This window comes from Rattus norvegicus, chromosome 4 (genome assembly GCF_021556685.1).
Source record: "Rattus norvegicus strain SHRSP/BbbUtx chromosome 4, alternate assembly SHRSP_T2T, whole genome shotgun sequence".
Lineage (NCBI taxonomy): Eukaryota > Metazoa > Chordata > Mammalia > Rodentia > Muridae > Rattus > Rattus norvegicus.
In genome coordinates, this window is record NC_141537.1 from 181,819,895 (window position 1) to 181,840,994 (window position 21,100).

General features: G+C 45.8%; 1 protein-coding gene across 5 annotated transcripts in view; it reads left to right on the plus strand.

Moving 5' to 3' along the window:
• Positions 1-9,553, plus strand: part of Bmal2 (basic helix-loop-helix ARNT like 2) — a 47,441-nt gene extending 37,888 nt beyond the window's left edge. For all 5 annotated transcript variants that reach the window (NM_001446390.1, NM_001446391.1, XM_087658352.1 and 2 more), the window contains 4 exon segments: positions 955-1,063; positions 4,180-4,267; positions 5,886-5,991; positions 8,441-9,553. In NM_001446390.1, coding sequence (NP_001433319.1) covers positions 955-1,063; positions 4,180-4,267; positions 5,886-5,991; positions 8,441-8,577 — 440 coding nt within the window. In that variant the 3' untranslated portion in view covers positions 8,578-9,553.
• Positions 9,554-21,100: the final 11,547 nt, after the last annotated feature.

The window sequence follows — 21,100 nt, forward strand, 5'->3', positions numbered from 1 at the left end:
ACACACAAGTTGCTGCTCACCTGATGGTTCCCCACAGGACAGAGTTCCTCGCAAACAGACCGGCCCTCCAGCCTTATCCACGGTGTTCATGGCTTACCACTAGACAAATGAGAGACTGTCACAAACGGCCTGTTTTTCCATCTCAGGGTTTGTTTTTTTAAAGCTACAGAGATCTGTTCATGCTTTGTATGCAAAATGTATGTTGTATCTGAATATGGTGGTGACATATGGATGTAATCCCAGCACTTGGGAGGCGGAGTCAGGAAGATTAGGAGTAAGAGGCCAGCCTCAGCTGCTTGAGACACTGTCTAAATAAAACAAAGCGAAAACCAGGAGGCAGAAGCAGGCAGATCTCTGAGTCTGAGGCCAGCCTGGTCTGCAGAGTTCCAGGAGAGCCAGGGATAGACAGAGAAACCCTGAGACAAACGGGTAGACAAACACACGCCTGGGGCAGGAGAGATGGCTCAGGGGTCCAGAGCACTGGCTGCTTTTGGAGAGGACCTGAGGTTGGTTCTCCACACATCTTGGCTCAAGTTACCTGTAACCCTGAATGATTCCATGCCCTTTTCTGACCTTCACGGGCACCATATGCATTTGATCTACCTACATACATACAGACAAGCACTCATACACGTACAACAAAATAAACATAAACAACAACACAAGAGGAACTATGAAATATGAGGTGGCATTTCCCTGGCCAGGCTGGAGGTCACAGGTCGCGGCTGTGCCCTTGGTGACTCTGCACACATCTGTGATCGCCGCTCACAGTGTCTCAAGCTTTGGGAATTGTGGAATGAAAGGTCACATGTTTTCTGGTATTTTAAGGTATGGGACCATCTATTTCTTTTCAGGAGAAGACTAGGAAATTATCTGCATAGAAAGAAAGCCATTAACTAGGTCTGTGCACTCCTTAGTGCCCTCCACTGACTTTTCTCTTGTGCTTTTGCCTAGACTCATTTAGACAACCCTGCGTCAGTGTGCCGGGCATATCCACAGGGACCTTACTTGGCACTGGGAGTATTGGAACAGATATTGCAAATGAGGTTCTGAGTTTACAGAGGTAAAGTTTTATTACTGCAAATATTCTCGTATAAATGGCTGCTGTAGTTACAAACCAGCACATAGATCAGTCATTCTCCTGTGTGTGTGTGTGTGTGTGTGTGTGTGTATGTGTGTGTATGTCTGTGTATGTCTCTGTGTGTGTGTGTCTCTGTGTATGTGTGCGTCTCTGTATGTGTATGTGTATGTGTGTATGTGTGTGTGTCTGTGTGTATGTGTGTGTGTATGTCTGTGTGTGTATAAGTGTGTCTGTGTGCCTGTGTGTGTGTCTGTGTCTGTGTCTGTGTGTATGTGTGTGTCTGTGTGTGTATGTCTGTATGTGTATAAGTGTGTCTGTGTGTCTGTGTGCCTGTGTGTGCCTGTGTGTGTCTGTGTTTGTGTGTGTGTCTGTGTGTATGCTTGTGTGTGCCTGTCTCTGTGTGTGTATGTGTGTGTATGCATGTGTGTGTGTGAATGTGTGTGTCTGTGTGTGTGTCTGTGTGTATGCGTGTGTCTGTGTGTCTGTCTGTCTGTCTGTTTGTGTGTGTATGTCTGTGTGTGTATATGTGTGTGTGTATGTGTGTGTGTATGCATGTGTGTGTGTGTGTGAATGTGTGTGTGTGTAAATGTACCAGCATGTGGTAGCACAGAACGGGGTGGCTGGGGATGTGCCTGTGAGTAGCTTGCTTGCAGGGGCAGAGGCATCAGATCGCAGGAACTGGCGTTACAAGTAGTTGCGGGCCACCCAGATAAGGACTTTTAGATCTTTTTTTTTTTTTTTCCTTTTTTTTCGGAGCTGGGGACTGAACTCATGGCCTTGTGCTTGGTAGGCAAGTGCTCTACCACTGAGCTAAATCCCCAACAGGACTTTTATAATCTTATTTTTGACAAGTTATTTCTAAACATCATATGAAATCCAGAATTCAGGAAAAGAAAAGTGATAAATTCAGTTGCACAAAAGTTCAAAACTGAAACATAAACTACACTATTACAATAAAGTTAAAATAAATAGACATGAACCAGAAGGTGTGTGCTTTGTAGAATAACCATCTTTAACGGATAAAGAATTTTACATCACAAGTACATTAAATTTTATATACTTAGACTTTAAACTTCGTGTAAAGCATAGAGAAGAGTTATTGAATAGTTTTGTGGGTGGCCAGAGAGATGACTCTGCAGTTAAGAGCACTTGTTGCTCTTGTAGGAAACCTACCTTCCAGCACCCACACAATGGCTCACAGTCTGTAACTCTAGCTCCAGGAGAACCAACTCCTTCTGGTCTCTGAAGGCACTTCATACATGTGCACATACATGAGTGCAGGCAAACACTCATAGCTATAAAATTAAAATAAATAAAATAAAACAATTTCTTAGAATAGCTGAATTGTTTTGATGCTAAATTGTGGGCACGACAAATATAGAGAGAATGGCCAAGAAACGTTAGAAATTGTTCATCTCCATATTTAAACGGATGTACACACAATTAGTCAATGAGTCCAGATCTTTTTCACTTAGGAGAGTATGAAAGATTTGAAAGTTTGATAATCCTCTATGTTGATAATCCTCTATGTTGAAGAGAGTGAAAAAAAACAGATCCCTCAGTTCTTTAGAAAGTATAAATTAGTGAAATAACTTTGGATGGAAATTAGACACAATGCATAAGAATAAGAAAAAACCAGGTGTGGTGCACATCTGTCATCCTGGTGCTCAGGCAGGACGATGAACCTTCTGAGCCTGAGGCCAGCCTGGGCTACATTCAGAGGCCTTATCTATAAAAACAAGATATATTTAGGTGGGACATAGTAGTGCACTCCATTAATTCCAGCTCTTGAGAGATACAGGCGGGAGGAGCTCAATGAGTTCAAAGATAGCCTGATCTACATAATAAGGTCCAGGCCAGCCTGGGCTACACAGTTGACCTTGTCTCAATATGCACATATATGCATACACATAATACACACACATATATATACACACATACATGCATACATACATACATACTACATACATACATACATATACACACACACACACACACACACACACACACACACACACACACATATATATACTGTGTTGGCTGTGCTGCTGAAGAGGGTTTTAAATTACCAAGTGATTCCCTCTAATGCAACCACATAGAAAACTTTGCCATGTACAGAGGGGCTGGAGTGATTGTTCAGCAGTTAGGAGGACTCAGGTTCAATTCCCAGCACCCACATGGCAGCTCAGAACCATTCGTTCTTCCAGTCCTGGGATATCTGACTCCCTCTCGGGGGCTCCAAAGGCACCAGGCATGCACATGGTGCTCAGACATATATGCAAGGAGAAACTCACACATTAGTCTATATTTATGGTATAGAAAAAGGCAGAAGTGGAGAAATAGCGAACAAGGTAGTCAGAGCTAGCCCACACCTTGCTTGCTTGGCATCTTGGCCTCAGCTGAGTTTCTGAATTTCCTCCAGTGGTGGTTTGCAGCCAGGGGTCTGCTTGTGTATCTTACTAAAAAAATTATTACATCTCGTTTACTTACTTTGTGTATGTACTTATATGTGGGTAAGCACATGCCACAGCATGCTCGTGTGTGTCCATGTGTACATAGCATGTATATGTGTGTGTCAGTGCATACATATGTGTCAGTGTGTAGATAGCATGCATGTGTGAGGGTGAGTACATGCCACAGCATGCATGTATGTGTCAGTGCATACACAGCATACTTGTGTGTGTCATTGCACACACATCATGCATGTGTGTGTCATTGCATACACATCATGCATGTGTGTGGGTGAGTACATACATAACATGCATGTGTGTGTCTCAGTACATACACAGCTTACATGTGTGGGTCAGTGCACACACATCATTCATGTGTGGTGTGAGTGCATACAAAACATGCATGTGTGTGTCAGTGCATACACTGTTTGTATGTGTGAGTCAGTGCATGAACAGCATGCATGTGTTTTCAGCACTCCAGGGTCAAAAATAAGTGCCTTGTTAAGAAGTCTTGAGTACTGAACACTGAGTATTCAGTCTGAGGTTCCTTGTCATTGCTTATGGATGACATATGATGCATTCAGAGGAGAGAATTTCTTTCTAAAATCCTGTCTGAAGAATAAATATCGCTTGTCTCCCCCTTTTCAGGTCACACTCTTCATCCCCAGAAGACGCAAACCCTTCAGGAGTAGTGAGAGATAAGCACAGTGTAAACTTCGGGAGCGCCCCTGTGCCCGTGAGTGAAGCAAACTTTCATTTGCACTGTCAGGCCATTCTATAAAGATATACGGACCTTTCTGCTGACTTGGCCATCTTAAGGGGCAGTATAGGTCAGTGGTCACAGGAGACATGGTCAGAGGCACACGAAAGGGCTCCAGAGCGGGGCTCGAAAACTTAGTCTTTGTAACAGTGGGCTCAGAATTTGAGCTCTGCCTCAGTTTCCTCACTTGCGAGGCAGGTGTGGTAATAGCATAGATTAGATGATCAATGTAAACCAAAAACATTTTTTTGAGGTAGGGTCCCATGTAGCCCAGGCTGACCACCAACTCACTGTGTACTGAGGATTACCTTGTGCCGGGATCACAGGCATTCCCACCATACCTCTTAAAACCAAAACTCTCCAAATGGTGTCTGCCAGGTGCTCAGAGAGTGGGAGCTTTTAAGATCATCACAGATGCTAACTTGGTGGCTTAAGAGTACTCATGTAGTTTGAAAGATTTAAATAGGCCATGGAACAAGTACCGGAGGCCACCTGGTCAGATGGATAAACACAGCTAACTGAAATGCTCATCGTATGTGTAGTAATTATGCCACGGGCTGGTGGGCCACACTGCCGTACAGCAGCTCGAGAGGTGGAGACTGGCGAAATCAGGACCCTTCAGGCATAAAGAGTAACCTCAAAGCTACCGTAGGCAACTTACTGAGACCCGGTCTCAAAATGAAAAGGGTTTAAAAATTAAGAAGTGTAAAGGGATGGATGGATAGCTTAGTAGTAGAGCTCTTGGCTGGCACATGGGAGGACCTGGGTTTGATCCCCGTGTGGGGTCAAGGACACTAAGCCTAGTGCTGTCTGGAAGTCTAAGATGCATGACAATCCTAGTGTAAACAGCATGAGGTGGCCAGTCAGCTCTGAAAGTATAGGAGGGGGAGGGGGAGGGGGGAGGAGGAGGGGGAGGGGAGGGGGAAGGGGGAGGGGGAGGGGAGGGGAGGAACAGGAGAGGGAGGGGGAGAGGAAATGGGAGAGGGGGAGGGGGAATGGGGGAAGGAAGAGGGGGAGGAGGAGGGGAAGGGGAGGGGAGGAGGGGGAGGGGGAGAGGAGGGAGGAGGGGAGGAGGAGACGTGATGGGGAATACAGGCTGGAAAATACAAACATCACATGATATGGATAAAACTTGAATGGAAATATAACGTCTTCCTATCTTATTATTTATTCATTTAGCAAATACAGAAATCTCATAGGAATGGACATATAAGCCATTGTAATAAAATCTTATGGCCTCCACATGTGCGTAGCTGTGATATACACCCATGTGTATGCATGTGCGCACGCGCACAGACACATCTACACACACACATACACACACATACACACATACACATACATACATACACATACACACATACATACACATACACACATACATACACATACACATACACACATACACATACACACACATACACACACACACACACATACACACAGGCATGCACATACACTCAGAGTGGAGCGCAGGGTGTGCGGTACCAGAGTACTCACCCACGGCTAATGGAGGTACTGGTGCTGGCCTCTCTGACAGCACCCAATGGGTCTCACTGTGCTCAGGTAGGACCTCTCTGTCCTGTCTTTTCAGGTGTCCACTGGGGAGCTCTTTGCACTGAGTCCTGAAACAGAGGGCCTGGAGGCTGCCAGGCAACACCAGAGTTCTGAGCCCGCCCACTGTCACAAACCACTCCTCAGTAAGTGGTCCCTGTCACCAGACATTCCCAAAGCCTCCGTCTTTGACACTGTATTCTTAAACACAGGGGGCTTTGGAAGAAGCAAGTTGTTTTTAAAACAAATTTTTTTTCCCCATCAGCGAGTGCATTCCTGTAATCACAACATTTGGAGTTGAGGCAGAGCGCTACTGTGAGTTCAAGGCTATCTTGGGCTACGTAGTGACCACTAGGCCAGCCAGGGCTAATAGAAAGACCCTGTCTCAAAAAGCCTCCTCCCAAAACATCCCTAGGATTTCAGCACCTGGGGTCCTAATACAATGGTCAGTGGTCACTGTCTTTTTATGGTTATCTTATTTTTATTGTATGTGTATGAGTGTTTTCTCCTACATGCCTGTCTGTGCCCCACATGCGTGCAGTATTCTCAGAAAGGTCATTGTCTCCCCTAGAACCTGAGGTGCCACGTGGGTGCTGGGAATCAAACAGGGCTCCTCTGGAAGAACTCTTAACTGCCGAGCTCTCTCCTGCCCCAGTCAGTTATTCTTGTTACTAAGATGCGTGTCACTCACTAAACCTGTCACAAAGGAGTCAGGCACCATCCGTTGAGCCAGTTTGGGCTTTTGCTGAGTACGCATAATTCAAATAAAACTTTGAAAGTATTTCCATCTAGGAAAAAAAAAGTCCATTTTTAAGAACCACCAAGAAACTCTAAAAGACTCTTGCTAAAAAGTAAAATAAAATGAAGTAAAAGTGTAGGAGTACCGGAGAGATGGCTCAGTGGTTAGGAGAACTTACTGCTCTTGCAGAGGACTCTGGTGCAGTTCCCAACATCCAGATGCTGGCTCATAACCATCTGTAGCTCCAGTTCCAGGGTATCAAACCCTGCTGGGAATTGACCTCAGGACCTCTAGGAGAGCAGACAGTGCCTCTAACCACTGAGCAATCTTTCCGGTCCCTCATTTCCTTTGTCAATCTCTGGCTTCTCGGAGTTTTGGAATTTGTTGCTCTGTCGAGGGCTCCACTTGAGATCTTTGTCCACAGTGTAGGCAGGCAAATGTCTTCTCGGCTCCAACTCAGAATAGTCTGGGGGCGGGGGGGTCTGCCCTTCATTCAGCAATGTGGTATGTAGGAAATACATAAGACTAGCTCATTTAGAACCTGTCAGGGCCCTGGAGAGGTGGCTCAGTGGTTAAGACACTGGCTGCTCTTGCAGAGGACCCAAGATCAATTCCTAGCACCCACATGGCAGTTCCTCTGGTACTGGATGTACATGACACACAGACATACATACAGGCAAGACACACATACATGTACAATAAAATGATATTGAAAAAAACCCACTTCTGCAATTTAAGACATGTATCTCACCTTCCCGAACTGCACCATGTGGCCTCTCCTTGGCTTTACCTGATGTTAAAGACTGTTTAAAGACCGTTCTGAGTTCCTGTCACCGTGATGAAGCGAGAGGCGGCTTAGAGGAGAAAGGGGAGAAAGCTTGCAGTTCCGGGTCACGGTCCATCACCGAGGGGGAGCTGTTAGTCAAGCCAAGGTCAAGAGCAGACAGAGATGACTCACACTCGCATGCTCGTCTTGCTTTTGTGGGTTCACACAGTTCAGGACACAGACCAGGAAGTGCTAACACCCACAGTTAAGGGGGCTCTTTTGTAAAATTCCCTCGCAGACCTTCCCACAGGTCCAGACAATCCCAGTGAGGCTCTCTTCCCAGATTCTAGGTTGCAGCAAGTTGACAATTAAAGCTAAGACTCGGGGGCTGGAGAAATGTCTCAATGGCTAAGAGCACAGACTGTTCTTCCAAGAGGGTCTGGGTTCAATCTCCAGCACCCACATGGTAGCTCACAACTGTCTGTAACTCCAATATTTGACTCTCTCACACAGACGTATGTGCAGGCAAAACACCAATGCAGATAATAAAATAAAATAAAATAAAATAAAATAAAAGGCTGAGCCTCGCTCAGGCTTACCTCTTGTATCCCAGGTTGGGCTCACACAGGTAGCTAAGGATCAACTGGACCTTCTACTTCTCCCTCCTCATGCTGGGATGGCAGGTGGACACCACCGTGCATGGTTTATACAGTGCTAGGCATCAAACTCAGGGCTTCGTGCATGCTAGGCAAGCACTTCACTAACAGACCCTTGGACCCTGCCATTGGCTTAGCTGTTCTTAACTACAGTTAAGTTTTTAGATCAATTTTATGTGCACGAGTGTTCCGCCTACATGTATGTCTGCACACCACACGCATGTCTAGTGCCTACATCTAGAGGCCAAGAAAGGACACTCGATCCTCTGGAACTGGGGTTACAGATGGTTGTGAGCCCCCCCTCCCCCACCGGTGGAGCCCCTGTAAGAGCAGCCAGTGCTTCTAACTTCTGAACCATCTTTCCAGCCTCACTGACCACAGGCATTTATCAACGACCTCCCTGTACTTACATAGCCCTGCGTTTTAATTTACAGGTGACAGTACCCAGTTGGGTTTTGATGCCCTGTGTGACAGCGACGACACAGCCATGGCTACATTCATGAATTACCTCGAAGCAGAGGGTGGCCTGGGTGACCCTGGGGACTTCAGTGACATCCAGTGGACACTCTAGCATTTTGACTTTGAACTCTAATGTGAGAATCATTTCAGAGTGTTTTTTTTATTTTTTTTCAGAGCTGGGAACCAAACCCAGGGCCTTGCGCTTGCTAGGCAAGCGCCCTAACACTGAGCTGATCAACCCCAGAGTGTTTCATTTACAAAATGCTTTACTCTTGAGCACTGTATTGATTGATACTTTGTATCTCTTATTAAGAGTCTACTGATTTTTTATGTATCTGCACTTTACTCTCACAGAGATGTGGAGGAGTCAGACATTTTTCTCCAAAGAGAAACAGCCAAGTTTATCAATCCCTCTTCACACAATGAACAAGCACCTTCGGGGTCAGGCTGCCATATTTGTTTTGCTAAAATATTCTGGCCAGAAACTGCTACCAAACATTTTTTTGTATACTTTTGTTTTTGAGTTTGAGACTTTTGTTTTGTTTTGTTCAGTTTATTTTCTGTTTTTGTTTTTCAAGACAGAGTTTCTCTGTGCAGCCCTGGCTGACCTGTACCTCACTCTGTAGTCCATGCTGGCCTCTCTCATTTAGAGACCTGCCTGCCTCTGCCTCCTAAGTGTTGAGATTAAAGCCATGCATCACAATTTCCAGCTTAAGTACAGCCCCTGAAGTCATGAGGCAATGAGAAATCACTTAGGAGCCAACCTTCTAGTAATAACTTAGATTGTAGAAGGCGTTTTAAGACAGCAACTAACCCAGCGATAGCTCAAACGGAGTGTAAGAGTCAGGATGATTTAAAATTCCAGCCGAGGAATGCAGCTCAGTTGACATTAGCATGCACAAAACCCCAGGCTCAGTTCCTAGCACTATAAACCAGATGTGGGGGTGCACACTTGTAATCCTAGCACGCAGGAGGCTCGTAAGTTCAAGGCCAGCCTTGACTACATAGCAAATTGGAGCCCAGCCTGGGATTCACAAAACCCTGTCTTTAAAAAAATAAATAAAATAAAAAGATTATTTAAATTTCTACCTATTTGCCTGAAGAGTCATTCGTTATTTTATTTTGTGTGCCAGTGGTTTTTCCCTTCATGCATATCTGTGTACCACCACTTACATGCCTGTACCTGAAAAGGCCACAAGAGGGCATCAGATCCCCTGGAACTGGAATTACAGACAGTTGGGAGTTGCAGTGTGGACTTCTGGAAGAGAAGCTGGAGAAGCTAGTGCTCTTAACCACGGGGTCCTTCCTCTGGCCCCCAAGTCACACCGATTACCTTGTATTTTAATTTAATTGCCTTTGGCGAGTACACATGCACAGGCTCTCTTCTGTGCTTTACAAATGCAAGCTAGATAAGCTAGGATAGAAAGGGGAAGCCCTTGGTCCAACACAGGTTCAAACCCACTCTCTCTCCTTTGTGGTGTTACATCTGCCCTCCTCCCCTGCCCCTGGAATGGCATTGTGCCAACTACTCAGGCTATAGAAGATCAAGCAGAACTTCTGTCAGACCTGTGATTGACAAGTGTCACCAGCATGCTGGGGTCCTGGTGTGCAGTTTTGCAATGACTGGGTGCCTAAGGGTGTGTCGGCACACTGCTTGAGATGACACATGTCCTTGGTGTTGAGGGGCCAGCACCCCTCCTGGACTCCACTCGAGACATCCAGGTTCAGCATAAGCTGAAGAAGCCCTGCCCGAGGGTCAGGGGATTTGGAGGCCTCAACCTTGAAGAAGCATGAAGGATACCATTCTCCCGAGTCCAGCAGAGGGTCTGCCCTCATACTTCATGAGGGGACAGCACATAGTCAGGCAGGTTTCTAGAATCTCGTGTTAGAGGAAAATATGTCTTGGTGATGTGTCCTAAAGAGGAAGTAGGCCTGATGTTGCACATCTGTAATCCCAGCACCAGGAGTCTGAGGTAAGAGGACCTGTGAGTCTGAAATCTGCCTGTCTAGGTCATCCTGGACTATAGTGTGAATCCTTGTCTCAAAACAAAAGCAGGTGGAACAGCCTTCACTGTCTGAGAGGGGATTCGGGGGCCAGGACCACCTTTCACAATGGCAGTTCCTCTCTCAGCCAGAGGACAGACGACTCCTGAGACTCGTGAGCAGATGGCTGTGTTCAAGCTCTGTGGATATCCTCGCCCCTTTTCAGTCCACTGAAATGCTTTCCTACAAATCCCACTAGCCCGGGCCCAGAGTCCACCCTCCCCAGCCCCACCCCCATGCCCTGTGATACTCCGACCTCCGATGTTTAGTGTCCTCTTCCAGTGTGTCTGTGTCTGTTTGGTCGATTCCATTGCATTGGTGGGACAGGTTTTCATAGCTTACACAATATTACTTTCTTTCTCCCGTGTTTGATAAAATTTTAGTAAGAAATAATTGTCCAAAAATTGTGTTAAAGTGTCATAAGACAGCACTGTAGTTTGGTGTGTCTGTCTCTGTGTGTGTGTGTGTGTGTGTGTGTGTGTGTGTGTGTGTGTGTGTACATATGGAGTTTTTGAGACAAGGCCTTACAATGTATCCCAGGCTAGATTTGGACTCAGCCTCTATCCCAGGGTAGCCTAAACTTTCTGCAATCTTCCTGCCCCAGCTGCTGGTTCGAGGATTACACATTGAGCAATGGCTCAGGTTTGGATTTGTCGACCCTAAGAATTACAACTATAACAACATAGCAGAGTTGGGGAAGAGCCTGGGCAGAACATCCCATCAACTTCTGTCTGGAGAATCCTTGTGCCTGCTTCCTCATGGTCCTGGCTTCGATCTTATGACTCTGACCCACAGTGTGGAGCCCGTGGTAGACACAGGCTCCATTCCTGCAGCCATTTGCCATGTGTGGGTTTTGTACCTGTACCTGTGGCTGACGCTGGTGCTCAAGCAGGGTATCACCAAAAGGCATGAAATATACTAACAAGTTCAGGTTCAACTGTCCGAGTGCTTGGAATATACAGGATTAAGTAAAAAAAAAATTAATTGTATGTGTAGTCTTTAGCCATTATGTTATTTTTGGCTCTAACTCACAGCCCTGGCTCCTTCTCCCAGGTCTTGGGATCACATCCATACCTTGCCCTCTTTAATTTTTTTAAGTGTGGTGTCTCCTGGACAGCAGCACACTACGACATTTTACTAGGGATGTTATAAAAAAAAAAAAAAAAACAGAGAGGAAAGGCTGAGGGATTCTGGTCCTCAGAGACTGAGTGAAAAAGATCTCTGAGAATTCTGGGCCAACCCCAGCTGCAGAGTGAGATTTCAAAGTTGCCATGAATTTTATCATAGCCTGAAGCAAAATGAAGCTTTAGTTCAATACTGGCGCCATATGGCTGATAAATACAGAAACCTGTTGAGAGACAGGAAGACATCAGGAAATATAGAAGAAGCGGGAGCTGGTGGAATAAGGAGGAGGGGTTTGTTTATAGTCTCCTTTACAGAGCCGTACCTGCAGTCCCAGAATTCAGGAAGCTGAGGCAGAAGGATCACTGTGAGTTTGAGGCTGGTCTGAGCAACATGATGAGGCTCTGCCTTGTTGAAACCAGAATGAATAACAAACCGGCAGTCCCAGTCGGCAAGCTCAGCACTGGGGCGTGAGCCAGACAGGATCTCCTGAGCCTACTGTGTCCCTGGGGCCCACGTCAGACCCAGATGGAGAGCTGACGTGCCCAGCCTTAGAACAGGGCTGATGTCTAGAATGCTCCAGAGACAATGCAGAGAGAGTGCTGGAGTGGCTACTAGGCACCTCTCGCCCTTTTCTGAGGGGCTTTCCTTGGATTAATTCCCACTCCCTGGGGCCTGGGAGAGGCACTTGTGGCCCCCCTGTCTGAAAGGCAGTGACCCTTTGACTGTCGAGTGAGAGATGTTTGCCGAAGGAGCCTGAAGATTCTTCTCACGCTGTACAGAGAACTTCCCAGATATGTCAGTTAAGTGCAAACCTCAGAGAGCCTAGCAGGCTGGTGCCCTCTGACCTCTGAGAAGCTGTCATTGCCCAAACTTCTTGAGTGAGGATTTGTATTCATTTCCTGCCCTTTCTGACTTTCTTGTTTGTATATATTGCTATTTTTAAGTATCTCTGGCAAATAATGAAGAGGTAAAATTAAATTATATTTATATGAATTACTAGTATGTGGGTTTTTTTTTAATTTAATAGACTTTCTCCACTTGATGCTGTGAACTAGTTTCATTTTTTTAAATTTATTTATTATATATAAGTACATGGTAAGCTGTCTCAGACACACCAGAAGAGGGCATCAGATCTCATTACAGATGGTTGTGAGCCACCATGTGGTTGCTGGGATTTGAACTCAGGACCTTTGGAAGAACAGTCAGTGCTCTTAACCACTGAGCTATCTCTCTAGCCCCTGTGAACTAGTTTCTAATGTAGGAACAAGACTGAGGAAAGGGTCGGCATCTGAATCTCTGGGCAAGCAGTGCACAGCATCTGTCCACATTCATGTACTGGTCAGTGCCTGACCATTTAGAGGAGAATTTGATGCTGGGTTTCCCACTGAGCCATGATGTTGTGATTTCTTATCTCTTCTTTCTGGAACTTTTTTAAAATTTATAATTTGTTTGTAGGTCCTTCTTTATAAAATATAAAAACAAGAAGTGGTGGCTTTGTAAGCTTCATTTTCTTAAGTTACATAATATGACATTTCAGTTAACTACACTGGGTTGCTCCTAGGAGTGGTTTCAATGTATTTAGCACCCTGTCTGTATTAGTCAGAGTTTCTCTGGAGTAACAGAACTTTTTAGAATAAATAACATATAGCATATATAATGTATATGAAATGTATAATTTTATCATATAATTACTACATATCATTTAATATATTATAATATTATATATAACATGTAGTGTAATATAATATATTATGATATGTGTAAATATATAGAGAGAGAAAGAGAAAGAGAAAGAGAGGTGGGGGATTTATTAGAATGACTTACAGACTGGCTGTAAACAGAAAGTCTAAGAATCCAGTAGTTGGGCTGGAGAGATGGCTCAGAGGTTAAGAGCACTGACTGCTCTTCCAGAGATCCTGAGTTCAATTCCCAGCAACCACATGGTGGCTTACAACCATCTATAATCAGGTCTGGTGCTCTCTTCTGGCCTGCAGGTGCATACATGCAGGCAGAAAGCTGTATGATGTATACATAATAAATAAATAAATGTTAAAAAAAAAAGAATCCAGTAGTTGCTCAGTCCACAAGGCTGACTGTCCCATCCGATCTTCAGTAGATGCTGGAATTCGGAAGAAGTAGGCTCTAATGCCAGTGATGGAATGGACTTGCTAGCAAATCGAGAGCAAGCAGGCAGACATCAAAAGCTGCTTCCTCCCATGTCCTCACATAGGCTTCCTGAAGAAGGTTTGGCCAGGATTAAAGGTGTGTCCCCTTACCTCAAAAATTCAGATTAGAAGTAGATCTTCTTACTTTAAATTAGGCAGAGGTGTGCCCTCCGCTTTTTAGTTTTAGTTAAATCCTGATGTAGTTAAGTTGACAACCAAGGACTGCCCAGAGCATGTAGGATTTGTACAGGTCTGCTTCCAGCACGGCTGTGCTTGAGGTAGCCGGCCCAGGGCTGCAGTTATATTCTCTTGAGTTGCTGATATTCTGGGGAGTGAGACCTGGATCTAATGGTCATTTGATTCTTCTAACTCCAGGCTCGGATCCTAAGCACACTGAAGAGATGTGATGCTATCATCCTATTTGACACAAGAAGAAAAGAGCTCGGAGCTAAATAGCTTGGCAGGGTTACCTGATCAGATGCTGGACTGGGACCAGACACAAGCAGTTCAGACTGCTGCTCTTTTTTTTTTTAAGTCTATTTTTTAATTTTTAAATTATGTGTATGTGTGTGTGCATGTACATGTGCACGTGTGTGCATGCGTGCGTGCATTCGTGAGTGCGTGTGTGTGTGTGTGTGTGTGTGTGTGTGTGTGTGTGTAGGTTCCAAAGGAAGCCAAAAGAAATTGTCAGATGAATTGGAGTTATAGGCAGTCTGTGAGCCACCCACATTTGTGCTGGGAGCAGAACTTGGGTCCTCTGCAAGAGCGGCACGCACTAAGCCATCTCTCCAGCTGCTAGAAGGGTACTCTTAAGAGCTATGATAAACTGATTTGCTAACCCATAGACCTTTCTACTCTTTCCCTACCCCCTTAAATGAATACATAGTTGTTTTGTTTAATTCCCTGAGATGAGCTCTCATTGCGTTCACAGTCCTCCTGGTTGGTGCTGGGATCCAACAGGTGCTGCTGTACCTGACCACTCACGGCATTTTAAAATATGTTTTCTAATTGTAAAAGACATAAAAATGTGTCATCCTACCCAGGACAGGCACACTTCAGTAGCGAGCAATAGTCAGACTATTCTGTGCTCTCCAGGGCTCCTCGTCTGCGTGTTCTGAATTGTCGGAGGATGTCTTGGTGCACCGTGCACTCGAACGTTGATTTCTGTACGCAGAGATCTGGTTGCAGTCGGAGCTTTGGCTTTGCCCCCATCATCTCCTGGTGCAGTGTTTTCTAAGGCTTGGATGGTTCGCCGTCATCTTCTGATTGGTCAATAAAGAGCTGATCAGCTTGTATCTGGGAAGGAGAGGAAAAGGTGGGACTTCTGTCCCTGAGAGAGAAAAAGCAGGTCTAAAATGGAACAGAGGGCGTCACCATTGGGAACCCGGGGAGTCCCCATTGGACATGAATGGAGAAGGAGGAGCCAAAGAGAGACTAAGATGGCGGTAACGAACTGGTCACGTAGTTGGGAAGTAGGCCAGGCTAGCATTGTCGGGTTAGAATAGCTCAGTATCTGCCCAGCTGTAGTGCAAGGTTATTGATAATATAAAGGTCTCTGTGTCGTTATTTGAGAACAAGGGTGGGCATAGAAAAGCTGATACTTTTACACTGATGACCCCCGTCACCCGGCACTGGCAACCCCTACTTTGTATCTCCGAGTCAGGCTATTTTTAGGTGCTGTACAAATCTACCATGTGAAGTATTTGTCCGTTTTTGAATGTCTCATTTCAATCCTGGAGGTTTGTTGTAGCATGTGACCAGGCCTCCTTCTTTTCTGAGACTGTGTAACATTACGTTGTATGCATACAACACACTGCCCACTCAAACACGGATTGGCGTTTCTTTCTCTTAGCTATTGGGATGACCGTGGGTGCACAGATATCTTTTCAAGATCCTGCTTTCAGTGTTGTATACCGCCACCTATCTACCCACCTACCTCTATCCCTATCTGTCTGTCTATCTTTCTTTCTATCATCTATAATCTATCTATCATCTATCTAGATCTATCATCTATCTATTATCTGTCTATATCTATCATCTACCTACATACCTATTATCTATCAATCAATCTATCTATCATCTATCTCAACCTATCATCTAATCATCTGTCTACATCATCTACCTACATACCTACCTATATTATCTGTCTATCTATCTACCTATCTATCTACCTATCTATCTATCTATCTATCTATCTATCTATCTGTCTGTCTGTCTGTCTGTCTGTCTGTCTGTCTGTCTGTCTGTCTGTCTACCTATCTACCTACCTACCTACCTACCTACCTACCTACCTATCTAATCTAACCTCGTATCTATCTATATAGAGAATAAGAGAGAGGTGAGTAAGATACCATTATAAACATTTTCCAGACAACCACACACTACTTTCCATAGAGTTTCACTGTTTCCTATTCTGACCAAGAGCATTAATATTTCCAGTTGTGGTAGTTTGAATATGCTTGGCCCATGGGAAGCGGCACTATCAGGAAGTGTAGCCTTGTTGGAGGAAGTGCATCGCCATGGAGATGGGCTTTGAAGCTCTGTCCAGTATGGAAGGGATGCTCCCTCTTGCTACCTGGGAGAGCATCTGTTTGCCTTCGGAACAAGACGTAGAACTCTGAGCTCCTCCAGCGGACGCCTGCCTGGACGCTGCCATGCTTCCTGCCATGATGATAATGGACTGAACCTCTGAACCTGTAAATGTCACTTTAAATGTTAAATTAAATGTCCCCAATTAAATGTCACTTATAAGAGTTGCCTTGGTCATGGTGTCTCTTCAAGACAGAAGTCATCCGCAGTCTTGCCAACTCTAGAGTTCGGCTTCCTTTCCAATTTCCAGCAGGGTTCACGCTCATGGGCCTTTGATTCGTTGTGGTTTAGATCTGTGCAAATCTGAGAGTGTTTCATATGGCTGCTGCCGTTTGCATACATTCTTTGGAGAAACACATGTTCAGGCTCTCTTATCACGTGAGCTCACTCTATTTTTACGTCTATTTTTGCGTTTGTGTGCTACATGCATGGTGCCCACGGAAGCCACAAGAGGGCATTAGGTCACCTAGAACTAAAGTTATAGATGGTCGTGAGCAGCCATGTGGATGCTGGGACCAAACCGGAGTCATCTGCAAGAGCAGCCGGTGCTCTTAACCACGGAGCTGTCTCAGCAGCCCCTCTTTATATTGAAAAAGTTTTTTGAGCTGTGGGAACACAGGCATGTGCCACCACAGCCGGATGATCTGTTTAGCCCTTGATGTCTGTGTTCTCACAGTTTCAGGGAGCATCTCTTAGGTTGGTTCTTTTCAAGAGCTCAGAGAAGATGTCATTAAAAATGACATCAGTAGGCACCGTGACCAGGCAAGACAGGCACACACCTTCAAGACTAGGGTCTTTAACCTAAGTTCACATAAATACCTATTTAAAATAGTTACTGTGGCCTTTTTTTACCTCATTTTTTTTTCTCATGGAGCCTGGGATGACCTTTAAGCCAGTCTGTTACCGAGGCTGACCTTGAACACCTATCTTCCTGCCTTTATCTCCGGTTGTTGGCATCACGCCTGGCTGGCTGTTCCTTACAGCGTGTGCAGTGTGCTGCTGAAGCACGAGAGCCGTTGCAAACCTATTTAACAGTGAAACAGAAGTCGTCAAAAAGGAATGGGTGGGTGTGTTTACACCTCAGAAACCAAAGCAGGAGGATTGTGAGTTTGAAGCCATCCTGGGTTACCGTGTGACCCTGTCAGGAGGGAAGGATGTAATATCCACAGTGGTCCTGTCTGTGGTCTCAGGACTGTGCCATCTGTGTCTGATGGGATCACTTTAGAAATGCACACATCAGGACTCTTCTATAGGCTGGCAAGCAGAAACAGGGCCCAGCTGTCCTCCCAAAGGGACACCTGGGGACAAAATAGTATAGCTTATCAAACTCACTAAGGCTTCTCCTTCCAGGACCTGCCTCCTGCATGACTTGGTAGTGGTGGATTTCTCTAGTGGGATACAGGAGGGCATCCTCTCATGCCTAGACAAAGACAGGAGGCTTGTGAGTTCAAGGTCAGCCTGGGCTCCACAGCAGACCAGGCTTCAGTAAATAACTAGATAATTTTAAAAACAATAAAATCCCCCACAGTTCGGGGATGAGAATATAGAGACGGCTTTGCAGCTAGAACCCACAGAGCAAGGAATGGGAGACCCTTTTGCCGAAGGACACACTCTGCCTTTGTAATTTTAGGCTAAGAAAAAGAAAACTGGCTGGCATTTTGGGAAAAGGAACATTAAAAAATGCGTTCTCTTTTACCCCTAAAATTAGAATGTTTAGCCTATAAATAACACTGAATGCACACCAGGGTGAGCAATTTAACTACGAGCTGTCTAATGACTACGGTAGCCGAATGGAAAACAGTACAGCCATCCCAGCTATGAACAGTCCAAACTTAGAAACACACAGGGGTTTCTGAGAGCTGGGACCTGCTTCCAGTCAGACAAGAGGACTTCTTTGCTTTGGGCATCTCCTACACTCTGGGACAGAGGAGGCATCTGAGGAGGATGCCTGCCACAGAGAGGTGGCACCTGGCATCAGGCCATTAGTGGGTGGCTTACACCAGTCACAGCCACCATTCTTGCACCTGCTCCCAAAGTCCAGCTGCCTTCCTGTTCATATCCACGCACAGCGTGAACCACACTGACGTGCTTATAAACTCCCAGTAAGGTTTTCATTTGGGGACACTTCACAGTGTTGACGTTGCCACGACAGTCTAGGATTTCTGGGTCAGTGTTGTGAGCATTTCTGACAGTCCTGCTGCGTGGTGTGGGAACCTGACTTGCACACCTAGAGATGTTGGCTGATAGATACTATCTAGCAGTTCAGTGTGGTGATCAAACTAACGAACCAACCAACCAAGAACAACCAAACCAAACCAAACCCAAAATACCTCTCTATTCACTGCCCAGGCCCCTGAGGGGAGGGTATAAAAGTCTCACCCATCCCCAGACTGAGAGTCTCTATTGTGAAGATTTTATGTTCTTTTCTGGAACAAGGTGGGTGGGGGAAGGGGAAGCCACCCCCATCACCCTCCTTACTGCCATTAAGACCTCTGCCACTCTGGTTGCTCTTAACCCTCGTCACTGCCTCCCTAGGATTAAGGGTTGGTGTCTGAGGCTGAGACTCTGTTCTTGGGAAGAAAGAAATGGGTAAGAAAATAAGTTATGGGGGGTGGAGGAGGAAGGAACCTTCTCATACCAGAAAACACACACACACACACACACACACACACACACACACACACACACACACACACACACCATGGTCATCTTTAATTGTCAACTTGATGTCGCCTACCATTGTCTGGGAAGAAAGGCCCACCAAGAGAAACTGTCTCAATGGGTTGGCCTGTGGGTGTGCCTCTGGGGGATTTTCTGTTAATAGAGGAGGAGAGCCCATCTTGGTGGTGGGTAGCACCATTCCCTAGGCAGGAAGTCATGAACTGTACTGTGTGGAGAAATCTAACATAAGTGCAAACAAACACACATGTATTCATCTCCTTCTGCTCTTGACTGTAGGTGTGCTGCGGCAGAAGTTCTTGCCTTGACTTCCTCATCATGACCAACTGTAACCCAGTCTACACAGTGAGCTCCAAGCCAGCGAGGGCTACACAGCAAGGCATTGTCTCAGAAAAGTCAATTCACTGGTAAGTCAATTCACAGGGTCACCACTGTGTCACTTCTCCTGAAAACTGATACCTGGACTCTGAAACACTTGAACACAGTGACACCTGGACACTGAGACACCTGGACACTGTGATACCTGGATACTGTGTGACTGCACTTGAACTCTGTGCCATTTTACCTGAACACAGTGACATCTGGTCACTATGACACATGAACACTGTGTGACTTCATTTGAATTCTGTGTCATTTTATTTGAACACTGAGACACCTGGACACTGAGACACCTGAATGCTGAGACACCTGGACATGAGACACCTGGACACTGAGACACCTGGACATGAAACCTGGACATTGAGACACCTGACCATTGTGACACCTGACCATTGTGACACCTAGACACTGTGTGACTTCAATTGAACTCTATGTCATTTTACCTGAACAGTGTGACACTTGGACACTGTGACACTTGCTCACTGAGACACCTGTGATACTAAGACACCTGGACACTGTGTGACTTCACCTGAAGTCTGTGACACTTCACCTGAAGGAGCTGAGGGAAGCAAGAGTGGCTGCTGTCATAGCTGAGAAGCCACAACTATGAGAATGTCCTGCTCTCATTCTATCTCTCTCTCCCTATGGACATTTAACTAAGAGCTGGGGTGAGAAAAGTCCCAGCCTCTCTGCATTCCCAGGCATGTTGTAAAAATCACCTGAGGCCCTGTTCCTAGGCAGGTGTCCCTGAATCAGGCACAGAGAGGAGCAGCTACAGCACAGGTCTTACTGCCCTAGTTCTTAGAGGTTCCTACCACCCCTGACCTCTTCTGACCCCAGTGTTGTGAGTACCACAGTGGGTGTCATGGTTCCCCCCACCCCCTCTCTGGAAAGCACATGAGCCGACACACTGGACACAGAACAAAGTGCTTCTGGCTCCTCCTCATTACTGTCAAAACCATGGCCCGACCCCACAAACAAGAGAGCCAACCTCAGCCATGCCTGACCCAACTCTCATCGCCACGTATGGAGCAATGCACTGACTTGGGGTACACCCACCCTCCGCTGCCTGCATTGTCCACCTGAGCTGCTGGAGTGCTCCCACTCGTGAGCCCTGCGGGGAAAGTGAGTCTCTCCAACCCCAGCATGTGGTTTGCAGGGCACTCAAACACATCATGTCAGGACTATTGACCTAACAGTAGGGACTCAGAACAACACGCACCAGCAGGCATGCAGTAACTCTAAGGAGCCTTCCCCCTTGTTCCCCTTGGGGCTCCCAAGTGGAGAGACTTTACAGAGTTTAACCAATGCTGCTTGTGAGTTATGACCATGTTAAATCCATTACCGTTGCCCACCCTGCTCTCTTCTTGCTGCAGGAAAGTAAAAACAGAGAGAGAAAGAGAGTGGAAATTAATGCTTTTTCTTTGTGTCAGGATAACAGGACTTGAGCTCCAGATATGCTCTTTTAAAGGCATGTTTGCCAGTTCTTAGACCCTGGGCCTCTGCAAATGATAAGCTTCATCCTCTCCTCAGCCTCTAAATGATTCAATATGGATTGGCAAACAAAATGAACTATTTATTCATCTGTCTGTTTTTACGTAATCTGGGCTGGCCTTGAACTGGCTACGTAGCCAAAGATGACCATAAGCTTCTGAT